The following is a 12,591-nucleotide window of genomic DNA, read 5'->3' as shown; positions in this document are numbered from 1 at the left end:
AAACAAACTATACCTTTGTTTGCACTGCAGAATGCCTCTGTGTCCTCATTTCCTGTATTAAATTAAATACATTAAATTCTTCAGGTATTTTCTGAAATACAGAAGAAAGTTAATTACAATGACATAACTGTCAGAACAACAATACAGAAGCTGTTAAACACTAAAAAAAGTGTAACTTTTATAGGAAAAGCTTATATGTTCTCTCCACACTGCAAGTATTTAATTTTTTTTCCAAAGGAACTCCAAACTGACATTTGATTTAGACCAGATGAGACTATTACAAGCATTTTTGAAATGAGGTATCTAATGCCATTAATATGACATTGCAATGTTAACAATGCTTCATGATCTAAAAATCCCAGAATGAAGTTATGCCTTTATATTTGAGCTGGATGATACATCAGAAAGACTGAGAAAGTTGAATTCAAAATCAATTTATATTGAAACTTATTTTTAAAAAATTAGAATTTTATAGTAACCTTTTTAGATAAAAACTTGCTGTCAAAGTAAATGCATACTAAAGCATGAATACAATGAAACTAAACATCCAACATGGCAAGAGAGTTCCAGAACGTCTTAAACATTTCACTATTTTTGAACACTTAGAAGCTTAATCAATCACTGTTAAGAAATTACAGAATGTCATAAAACTTCTTTTAGGGTTCCTTACCCCAGCTTTAAGTAAATTCCATGTGTAATCTATGGCACAGATGGCTCCTGTTCGTCCACACCCTGCACTATGAACATAAACAGATCAGTGTTAGATCCTATTTAAATATGATAAAAAAACACTGTAAGCCTTGTATTTCAAAAGTCCACATTAAAAAAAAAATTCCAAATCCCTCAACTATCATTTTGATTTCACTCAGCCTGACACTACAGTGTCTTCAAAATAAAATCAGCAGTGCAAAATGCAGCTTTGAATCTTTTAATGCAAGTTTTCATAGCCATTTCGAACTGCAGTCATGAAAGATGATTCAGTGCTGACAATTTTATTGCCTCTTTCTTTTATCACATTATTCCCAGCTACTACTGCTTCATCAGGTGTGGTCTTCTCCAAGTTTAATGATAAATGATGTGAAATAGCAGAACAGACTACATTTAAAGACTTGCCACGTTTTTCTGATTTAGTATCACATCTGTATTTTCTCCTTTTTAGCTAAAAACATAAATCTGAAAGTTTAAGAATGACAGCAAACTATCTTATTTATCCTAATTGTCTGAATTCCTCTGTTTTACACATGCAGAGTTATAATTCATGCATATTTATTACATTATAATTACACTGTTGTAAAGAATCAACATTCAGAACTATACTGACAGTCAAAAAGAACAGGACAAAATGAATAGATTTCAGTGCTAAGTCAGTTTATGGTTTTAGACCTCATTTAAGACTGACAACTCAAAAAAAGAGTGCAGCCCCATGAAGAGAATAACTAAGCTCTAAAGAGTTAGTAAGTCCCATGAATTTACTATGTCCCAGTTTATAAATCTGAATTCAATTTTTCCTGACAGAACAACAGATGAACTGTTGTCGCTTTAAAAAGCATTAAAAACAATAGGCAAGATTTCCAGACAAATTGTCAGAAAGTGTCAATTCAGCAAAATATTTTTATTGCAGTTCAGCCTCAACACTTCTGCTAGCCAAATTTCAGGTGAAGGATGAAACTGTTCTTAAGAAGACTTCCCAACTGGAAACTACATCCTGCTAATTAAAGATCTTTTTTGTCATATCAGAGCACAGACAGAGTTCTTAGTGATGCATGTGCTACACAGTCTCTCCCACTAAGAACGGAGCCTTTACTCCCAAGCTGATTTGCAGTGATCTTCAACGTCTGTTTTGTGCTCACAAAGATTTATGTCTTAAGAACCTCAAAACAGGTCCCCTGTCAAAGGCTCATTCTTTTCTGATTGATATTCTGTCTTAAACTGAAGTAAAAACAAAATTTCACTGTGGCATCAGTTTTAAGAAAATGAAGTCTGTGTGATTTTCAATTAAATTTTGACAAAAGAATTTTTTTTTCCAACTAAAATAAATAAATTAATTCTGACTTAAAACTAAAACTAGTGCATCCCATATCAGAAGTCTAGACTTCAAAAAATGAAAATGCTTACAAAAATGAAAAGATAAAACGTTTAATACCTGCAGTGTATGCAAATAGGAACATCTTCATGTTCCTGATATTCTCTCATCAAGCTGATCATGTCGAGAATAGAATCAAAAGATGAAGGGACATCATGGTCAGGCCAGTTAACATAATGAAATTGATAGACACTACGAGTCTCCTAAGGGAGAGGCAGGGAGAAAGGTGTTAATGATAACACATATTTGAGTTTGTACCAAAGAAGTAATTCTAGGAACCTCTTCTTTGACAAGCAAAGTCATTTACTGGATTAAAAAAACCTTACAGTTTATAACACTTCAAAAAATAGAAGAGAAATTCTGAAGTTGCATTTCAAGTGCTGCTAATGCATAGGAAGATGCCCCATGGGACAGTTCAGAAGCCCCTCTCTATTATATGGGTAAAGGACCAACAACACTGCACCATATGGAAAGGTTCTATGTCCTTACAGCTATAACTTGGAAATGGAGAAAGAATATTCCATGTGGTCTTTCTTTTTCTATTTGTACCTCAGTAACTTACATTGAAGAAAAAAAATGGGGGCAAAAGCGTTGTTTTGTCACATTACAAAATAAAATATGTGCACAGGCTCCAGAGGGAAATTAAGAAAATGAGAGAAATAATAAAGACTGTACCTAAATATGAATCACACTTGCAGCAACAACAGGTACACTTTTATTCTAGTAACAGTAGCTGCAATAGTGCTAAGGACAAGGTAAGAAGCAGGCTTTAGAACAGCTTAGTTACTCAGCTACCTGAATCCCTGAAAATCCTCTTTCATCACTATCCGAAGCATCTGCAGCTACCTGTAGCTCGTTCTACTGCACCTTTCCATGCCACACCTCTGGGTTCCAGTACACCCCTCAAAGTAATGTACTGGAGGGCATGAAGGTTTTGAGCCACATTACAGTCTACAGGTTTCAAGACCTACACTACCTTCAGTTCAGTTATGTGAGAAGCAATGTAGCAGGCCTCTTTGGGATGGAAATTTATCTATTTTTGATGCTTGACTCTTCCCAGCTCTATGGAAACACCATAGCTAGTTAAAACAAGAGAATACATAGCCTAAGAAAGCACACATTTAAGGTGCTTATGTAAAACCAAATCAGTGATCAGTGAAAAGGAAGAGTTAAAGCTACCTATTAAGCTCCACCAAGAAATTTCATTTAATTACATTTAAAAAGACCTGTGATTTTTCACATTAGAAGAACGGCCACAAAAAAAAAAAATTTTCTTTTTATATGAAAATCAAAATTTTAAAAGAACCTTTATAGTCCTTTTTTTCTACTGTCACTTATAAACTAAACAACCCAAGTTCTTTCTTGAAAACAAGCAAGTTTCAGTCAAACTGGTTTTCCTTCTACAAACTAAAATAACATTGTAGATTTATGGAAATTTTAAATCCTTTTGCATAGGATTTTTTTGGGTTTTTTTTTGTTTTTTGTATAATAATCCACTGCAAATGTTACAGAAGTGATAAAACATATAATTATTCTGGAAAATCTGAAAGCAAACATAAAAGGCTATTATTTTATACCACAAATACACCTTTCCTTCCCAGCGCAAGGCTATGCTTAGAATTTTTCAAAGAAAGATGGAAAGTCTGTAGTTAATTTTACAGGAATCCTCAAGCAAATCTGCTACATAAATCTGAAGAAAAAACACTTTATCAGACACACATATCAAATATCAACACATCTTGTTAACCCTTTCAGTTAAATTGCTCCTCATAGGACTAAACTTCTGTTTCCTTGCTAGGATCAAAAGCTCGGCACAAACTGTAGCTTTTGGTTGCTGCTCAGTTTTTAAGCAGCACACAGGCTTCTAGTTGCGACAGAACTCCCCACATCAATAGCCAAACACCATTTTCAAGTACAGTATAGGTAAGCAAAATATACATCAGCCACAGTTTCTGGTGTAACTAGTTTGTACAATATTTCACTATTAAAAGGAAGGCAGGCTCTACTTCAGGGTTTTTGGTGTACAGTTCTGTTTTGAAGTGTACCATTTCAAAAAATGTCACAAACCCCGATTACTACACAGAATTTCTGTTATCTAAACTGTCTCACAGCCCAGTCAGTTATGAGCGCTAACAGAAACAAAATGATTAAGTTCATGCATTCCTAGCAAATACTGCAGACAAAAATTATTCCCCAAAATTACTCCCCTCATGATTAAGCAGTTTTCATAACTGCTTGGCATCCATTGTTGAATTGGAACATTGTGAAAAACCACAAATGAGACTAACCTGCAATAAATCATTTATTAATACAGATTGACAAATAAAATGACAGATATTCTGTAAAATAGACTATCATGCCTTGTGTTTTTACAGGAGGGTTCCACAGTTTTTATTTGCTGGTAGTTGCTTTTCAGTCAAATGAAGTCTGACATTTGACATCTGACATTTCATGTAAGTTTATAAGAAAAGCTTAAACCATTTGGGTAAACAAGAACATAGATAAAAGGCAAAGATTTTCACTATTCCTCCTTTATATACTAAGGTTTTAACATCACTTCCAAACTTTATTTACATACATAATCACCACCTTAAAAAGCAAGGATATTTTCATGAGTTTCTGACATTGTATCATTTTGGTGACTTTTGAGCAACTATTGAAGGTGAGACCAGAAGTGACTTTGTACTTACATTTTGAAATTCAAGTAATAATGTTCTAATGAAGTAATCTGTTCTTGCTTGCTCAGCTTCCTAAACATGATAAGAATGCATTGGGAAAAAAAAATTAAAAATCAATATGCAACATACAGAACATAACTAAAATCTCAAACTTTAAACTCAGGGTTCTTTTTAAATTTATTGGTTTTGTATTTATGATTTCCTCAAGAGAGGGGCAATCAAAACACTGATTAACACACCAGCAAGTTAGCTTGCTGCACAAGATGTGCAAAATGCATTACTTTTACTTAAATGTGTGTATTTTGAAATTAAAGTCTTGTCTGCTCCAAAGTCATCAATAAATCACATAAGAATATTTCTAAGTACCTCTTTTGCTTTCTTTCTCCATACTTCTAACTTACAGATTGCCTTTCACAGCCATCCCTCTATAACACTTTTGCTGTAAAAACTACAGCCTCTTACTGAGGCTCTATCCTGCGATGTCTCCTTTTATTTTTTCCTTTTCCATTGTTTTCAATCAAGGGTGCATCTAAAAGAATCACTAATTACTTTGGTTGTGGCCAAAAAACCTAGCTTCTAGCTCACAGAGTTGTCCAATCTTCCTTTGGAATATCAAGGAAAGTTTATACAGAGATCAAACAATATTATTGTACTTTAAATATCAGTAACATCATAATTTGAAGATGCCTTTAAAAACTTGGCATTACAGCTTCCCACAGAGAATTTAGGAGACTGCATATATGCTTTAATGCATTTATGTCTTCTCCTGGGAATTTACTATTTCCCATCAACAACTGCAACACTTTGCAGGTTTTAAAGCAATGCAGCTCACATACACCAGAGTATGTAAAGGTAATAGATTCTGATCTGTAGCTAAGAAGCCAATTACAACAAGCACACACAAACCCCTTTCACCAGTATCACAAGGACCAGGGCAAAAAGCAGGCAAATTTGAATCAACTTAATGTGGAAAAGGTTACTCAGAATCTTTATAGAGTAAAATTTTCAAGTATATATTTTCCTGACAAGATGAACTTAAGTGTACTTAATTCTTGTTAGACTATTTCAAAGTAGTATTAATAGATGAATAAACAGGCATGTAAACCCTTTCTGAACACCTTAAAACACTTTATGCTAATTAATTTAATAAAAATATCCTATTCCAGTGTTACTTTCAGTTCACTCAGAACGCACAAGTCAGAACAGACAAAACTGCACAAGGTTTTGATTTTGTGAGGATGGTACAGACATTCAAGCAGCATATAAAGCTCAAGAAATAATACATAAAAGATACAGGACCAAGGGACACAGGTTCCCATTTTTAAAAAAAATAAAACAATTGTGGAGAATTAAAAATACCACACAGATTAGATGTGCATATTCCTTTGAGAGTCCTTGTGTAAAATTTAGTACTGAACAACTAAAAAGCCCACTACAAACAGTTCATTGAACATTGAAGTTACAAACTCATTAAATATTTGAAAATTCATTTATAAAGGTTTATACTTACACAAGAAACACGAAATGGTCCAAAAGTTACAGCTGCTTCTCCATACAGAGGCCAGTAACGCTCACATTTTTTCTGTTAAAGTAAAGAATCCTAATTTAATTAATGTGAGGTACTGAAAGATGATTACCAGAAGCAGAGCAGACAAAATCACAACCCCAAATGCCTTATTCTGGACTTCTTTTAAGGTAGTAAAATAACTTTCCTTTTGAATTACAAGAGAAAAACAAAACCAAGACCTCAAACAACCAATATAAATACAGGCAAAAGACACTTTGCAAATTAGGATTTCCTGTCTGCCTGTACCATATGCATAAGCATCATGCAGAGGAGAGCCATGAAAGCTTAGTTTTTGTGAAAGTTGGGAATTCACAATTCTGGATTTCCTTCTAAGGTCATAAGAATAAAGAAGAGAGACTTTAAAAAAAATTGTTTTTGCAGCTGTATCAATTGACAGGAAATTCTGAAGGACTCAGGATTTTCATAGTTGGCCTACATCCCACAAAGAGCAAGACACTTTTTCCACAGTGACATGGCCAGAAACAAACCTTTGGTGCAGTTCTGTACACAAACACATACTCCACTGAGATAACACCTAAATAACCATGTAATCCTACAAATGGGGCAAAGAAATGCAGTCTCATGAACTATTTCTTATGTACAGAAAAGTAAGGATAAGCATTCTCACTTCATCTGGCATATTATTATCACAGTTAAGGATTTGGCATATGAAGCTTCACAGCTATCGCCTATATGGGCAAAGCTCATTTATTTTTGTATTTAGGACACATACCCTTCCCATTTCAAATTCTCGACAGGCCATTACAATTATCTGAAAAGAAAAAAAGAGATGGTCCAAGTTAGACGGTTTTGGATCACATAACTTAAACCTACACTTCACCACTGGCTTCTATCAGGCAGATACTGATACTTTAGGTGGTTACTGCAGAAAAGACTAATTATTAATATTTTCTTTCCTGCATACAAATGCTCTTCTAATTCTAAAACAGTAACCAAGTCTCACCCTTCACAAAATCTACATCACTAATACACTACTTCAAGGCTATTTAATTCAAATTCATTGTAATCCTGTATAAATACTTTATTTATTCAGTCTGACAGTAAAGTCTAAACTTATAAAAATACAGAACCATTTGCCAGCTGGAAGAAACATAGCTATATTTGCTCAAAGTGACATAATGCATAGTATATGAACAAACCCTCCCCAGAAAAAAGACCCTGATCATCAATCAAATTTCTTAGGTGAAGCTATTTCAGAAAGCTTGAGTAGCACAACAAAAATGCACCAACAGGTAAGCTATTAGTTACAGTAAGTAACCATGACTTACGGTCAAACAACTCCCCCCTCCCCAAAAAATTTCACAAATAATTTGTCAAACCTATCCAATTTCCCCAAGTATTTAAAAGTTAATTCTTGACAAAAGCTGTTCAAACATGTAGAATACATAAAGCAATAACTAACCCAAAATTAGCATTAAAAGAAAGGTAAGTGGTTTGGGGTTTTTTTGTTTCACTTGCTGGTTCTGTATTTGATTTTGTCAGTCAACATTAAATCAGAAATATCTCCTACCTTACAGATGTAACCCAACAAGAACCTATTCATAAATATGAAGCATTTAACATCCATTCAACAAAACTATTACTTCGAATTTGCATTATTAAACCGAATAAATAATAGTAATTCTATTTAACTACAAAAATCAAGATTTGGGAAGCAAATACTTTAAATCACTGTCAATATTTTGATAATAATAGCCAGCTCAGGCAAAAAATACACAATCATGGTAGAAGGTAACACTGAATTTTTCTATAGCTACTTACAGCAACATTGTATTCCCATATCATCCTCCAGAAGTCTATGACTGTATTGGCTAACGGTCCCTGCGTAGCAACATATGCTTTTGGCCCATGCACTCCCTAGGATTGCAGAAAGGAACCATTAATGTTTATAAAGAACATTTAACTGCACTGAATTAAAAAAGGTTATGGGTTAAAACAGTGTAAAATTAGAATATCTAGGTAGCTAGATAGATAGATATAACAGGAAGGGTGAATATGAAACATGACTCCTAATTACATTAGTGGGAATTTTGCTCATAATCTCAAGGGATCCCAAGATCACAACAGCTACAGCACTGCCAGAGACTGTCCCAGGAAATAAGTTGTTTAGATTCTGAAGATTCCCTTTAAGTCTGCATTTAATTTGTTACTCAAACATTCAGTGATGGAAAACTGAAAACTGTTCTGCAAAAATGCATCCTCCTGAACAAATTAAAGTTCCTCCCTCCCTGCAATACATTTCCATGTATTATATGTATATAATATATATTATGTATAAAATTTTACGATTTTTTTAATATAAATTTTCAGTACACTAATGTTCAGCTTTTCAAGTTAAACATTCATGCAGTAAGATTTAGAGGAACACCTGTTTCTGAAAAATAAATACTGTGTAGAAGCAGCATCAGAATAAAGCTGAAAAGACAGCTCAAGATATTAACACTTTGAAACAAAACTTTAACCAGCTTTTAGTCAAATTCTGGCTTCTCTTTCAGAATGTTAGATTAATTCCATTGCCATAGTTAGATTAAGAATGTTATAATGTTAATTCCATTGCCACACATGAACAGAGCAAAATGTACATTAACATACACAATTTGTCAAACACTTCATTTATGGTCCCTAAAAATGTCACCTGTTAAAACAACTGCATCTGAATTTTCCTGTGGTATAAATCTCCAATTCATTTGCCTGACACTTTAAAACAAAGGATTTTATATTACATTTCCACTTAGGAGTAAAATCTAGGCTTTAAAGATTCTGTTATGAATGGCATCATGTTTGCAAATTTATTCAAGTCATAAGAATATCTTCCCTCACAGCTTTAAAGTTTTATGTTAGACTATAATATTAAAACTGCACTGTCAAGAAAAAAAAAAAGCTGAAGAAGAATAGAAGAACTGTTAAACTAGTACCACATACCTTAATAAAGTTTGCATTGATGTAGTCTGAATCTTGTGGAGGAGTTTTTAAGGTCAGTTTAACTCGGCTGTGATCAACTATAAAAAGAGACCAAAATATTTTTTTGAACAAGGATTCCAACACATGTAAATCAAAATAGAGCAGGAAATATAATATATATAGTACACTAAAGAACATTTTCCAAAGGTAAGTCACACAAGCAAGTCAATACATTTAATTTATGGGTAAACTGACTCAGGTAGTGAGTGATAAGCAGAGTAGCTCATACTGCTATGTACTTCTGATGCTGAAGTTCACAGGGTACCACCTCCTAGAATTCCAAGAGCAATTCATTAAAAAGAGGCAAAATTAATCAGAAGCCATCAAAACTACAGTTACACAACATTAACACAGATCATGGTGGTCAGAATTAAGATACACTTAGGGAAAGCAGAAAGCACAAAACACTAGCGTATAGTTAAAGCAGCTGGCAGCTCTCAAAGTCTCTGCCAAGAACTCCATCAGGTATGACAACAGCAATGACTTAAACAGGCATTAGGGTTTACTGCTCAGGCACAGACTGACCCCTATCCCCCAAATACTGGGCTAGGCTCTTTGCTGGAGCACTTCTGAACTAGAAAGCAGCAGATTCCTTCATTTAGGGGGTTTTAGGCATGTCAAGTTTCTGCCTCAAACATTACTGTGTCAGATAAAGCTTCTGATAATACCAACAGACCTTTGGAGATCAAAATCCTCAGCAATATGAAAACAGCCTTATTTGTTGATGGAATAAACTAAACATTTTGTTATTCTTTTTAGCCTTAAAAAAAAATTGCACCTTTAACGCAACAACTTGATTGTTACTAAAATGGTGTAGGTGGTTGGCAGGTTTGCCAGTCCTTCCAGCTCTTGTTGATAACAACACTTACTAGCTATCATATAAAAATTGTTCAAACTATCTCTACAATAGATTTTATTCGGAAATCCACATCAAAAAAGAAATTATCTTTAAATGGGGTAACAGAAGTATCTGTAGAAACAGCAGCTGCTCAAGCAATTTGTTACTTTCTGCTCCCAGGGTCAATTCTGCAACCACAGAACAGTTGTGGAACCTTTGATTAGACCTAAATTCAAGAAAAAGACAAAGAACAAATATATTATAAAGAGAAAATATGGTTAGTTGGGGTTTTTGTTTCATCAGAACATCACCAATAATAAAACAGGGAACCATGCCCAGAAGAAGTAAATGCTAAGAGTTATTTCTATACAGAAAGCTCTCCCAAAAACCTTGCAAAATGGTGAATTTTTTCTCCCGGAGTCCTCATAATATGCAAAAACTTTGTGTTACCATGTAATGCTTCTTAAAAAAGCACAAGTGTAAATTACAAGACTTTTAGATCACAAATCTAGAGAAAACACATTCATATAAAGGCCTAGAAAAACCCTTGAAACACATTGCTCTGTGTTACACACTGATACATAGATTATAAAAGCAAGAACATTCTCTAAGCATGAAATGGTGTCATGGACTTTATACTAAAATCTGCTTTTAAGTGGCAGAACAGACTAAATAAAGTAGCAGGCTAATGAGGGTATCCTATCTTCCCAGCACAGATCCAAAACTCTAGAGCAGTTTCCAAATGTCAACATCACCATCCTGTCTGTGTGCCACAGCTCATCTGTCACAGAGTTTATGGTCTGGAATAGAATTTCCCCCAAAAAATCCACTGCAGTTCTCAGCTTCTGAAGATTAAGTGATTGTATACTGTTATATAACGTAAAGGCTCAGTTCACAATAACTAATTGGTTCTTCAGGTGACCAGTGAACACTATGTTGCATTGAACGACCATTTAGCATGGCTTAGTAAACTGAAATGCATCTTTTACTCTGAAGCCAGTGCTGAGTTAGTGCTGAGGTACTGATCTCTCTGGTAGCAGTAACAATTTCTAATAAATACAGCACTAATCTCTGATTAAGTTACAAATGTACATTATTTCCTGGACTTACAAGAGATAGACAAGGATACTTTGTCTTTCTCCTGCTTCTGATTTCAAGCTGGCACTCCCATCACTTCATTGCTGGAGACTTTGGATGCTTGAGACATTCACTTACAAACTGAAAATACACCTTCAATTTTCCTAAATGTCATCTCATTTCCAAACTGCGAGCTTCATTCCCTTCCAGATCCCAGTGACTCAGGTTTTATTTCCATGCTGATGACAGATGTGCTCCTCTACTGCTGTAGTTCCAGCCATGCATTGCTACAGTGCTGCTGTCTCACCAGCTCAGCCTGCTGCTACCAAGATTTCACTATATTGTTCACGATCTGCCAAAATGCCAGGACAGTGTTAATAAGATGATGATAACGACTTCCTCTCTCTTTTTCACTCTACCTATTAAACATTTCCTCCCAACTAATAAGCAGAGTAAAAAATACCTGTTGCTGACCTTCTGGGACAAGAGAAGTGGCATTTGTCAGAAGACTACCCTTTAATCTCATTGTCAGCTGTTCAGATCAAGAAGCACAGTGAGAGCTTCTGAAATACGTGGCCTCAGGAGCTACACAAAGCGAGCACAAAGCGAGCACAAAGCGAACAGTCTTGTAATTTCAGATAGCTGATCTCTAATATCCACATGTTGGTGGGTTTAAAATTTAAATTGTGCTCTCTTGCTTTCTGTGTCCACACATTAAAAAGAATTTCATTTGGACTCTAGCAAAATAGAAACCAAAGCTAATCCAGCACTGGAAGCTTTTCAACACAATTTGCATGATACAGACAGGCAAAAAAGATCTATTTTACATCAAAACTGGTTCCTTAAGCCTCCTTAGAATTTCACCTAGAGAATATACTGACATTTATTTGTTTCCTACCATCAATAACATGCTCCTAAGGAAAACATACATTCAAGCATCTAATAAAGTTCTCAGCTGTTCTGAGCTAAAATGAAAGTGTTGGCTTGATACAGCTTCAGAACCAGAACACATTTATTTTTGGGTGATACTTCTCCTGATAAAATATAAGAATTCAGTCACTTTGCCTTTTAAGTTAAAAATAAAAATTTTAAGAAGGTCATCTTTCAGCAAATTATCTCCAATTTTGCATTTCAATAATAACTAAAAAGTAAACTTCAAAATACATGGAGAATGTATCCTCCCTTCATCTTCTATTAACATGTAAATCAGACTTACATGGCAATATATCCTTGTATCTATTCTTTTTAACATTTTCTTCTTTTTCTCCAGTGGCTGTTGGGTATATCTTCTCTGTTCTGTATTTTGTTGATAATCTTCTTAACCTCTGGAAAGAAAGATTTTTGTTATATTTTCAAGCCTCAAGAT

General features: G+C 34.4%; 1 protein-coding gene across 3 annotated transcripts in view; it reads right to left on the bottom strand.

Moving 5' to 3' along the window:
• Positions 1-12,591, bottom strand: part of PTPN12 (protein tyrosine phosphatase non-receptor type 12) — a 69,733-nt gene that overhangs the window by 25,246 nt on the left and 31,896 nt on the right. For 2 of the 3 annotated variants that reach the window (XM_014255199.2, XM_005526018.3), the window contains exons 2-10: positions 12,442-12,550; positions 9,272-9,348; positions 8,111-8,206; positions 7,062-7,100; positions 6,272-6,343; positions 4,774-4,833; positions 2,144-2,286; positions 671-737; positions 14-91 (exon numbers count right to left, since the gene is read on the bottom strand). In XM_014255199.2, coding sequence (XP_014110674.2) covers positions 14-91; positions 671-737; positions 2,144-2,286; positions 4,774-4,833; positions 6,272-6,343; positions 7,062-7,100; positions 8,111-8,206; positions 9,272-9,348; positions 12,442-12,550 — 741 coding nt within the window. Of the gene's footprint in view, positions 1-13; positions 92-670; positions 738-2,143; positions 2,287-4,773; positions 4,834-6,271; positions 6,344-7,061; positions 7,101-8,110; positions 8,207-9,271; positions 9,349-11,258; positions 11,578-12,441; positions 12,551-12,591 lie in introns of all 3 variants that reach the window. The other variant, XM_014255200.2, reaches the window with a different exon arrangement.

This window comes from Pseudopodoces humilis, chromosome 5, assembly GCF_049639895.1.
Source record: "Pseudopodoces humilis isolate 2021_Gansu_Grassland_sample_001 chromosome 5, ASM4963989v1, whole genome shotgun sequence".
Lineage (NCBI taxonomy): Eukaryota > Metazoa > Chordata > Aves > Passeriformes > Paridae > Pseudopodoces > Pseudopodoces humilis.
The sequence above is the reverse complement of the archived record's forward strand: the minus strand, read 5'-3'. Positions and strand labels throughout refer to the sequence as shown.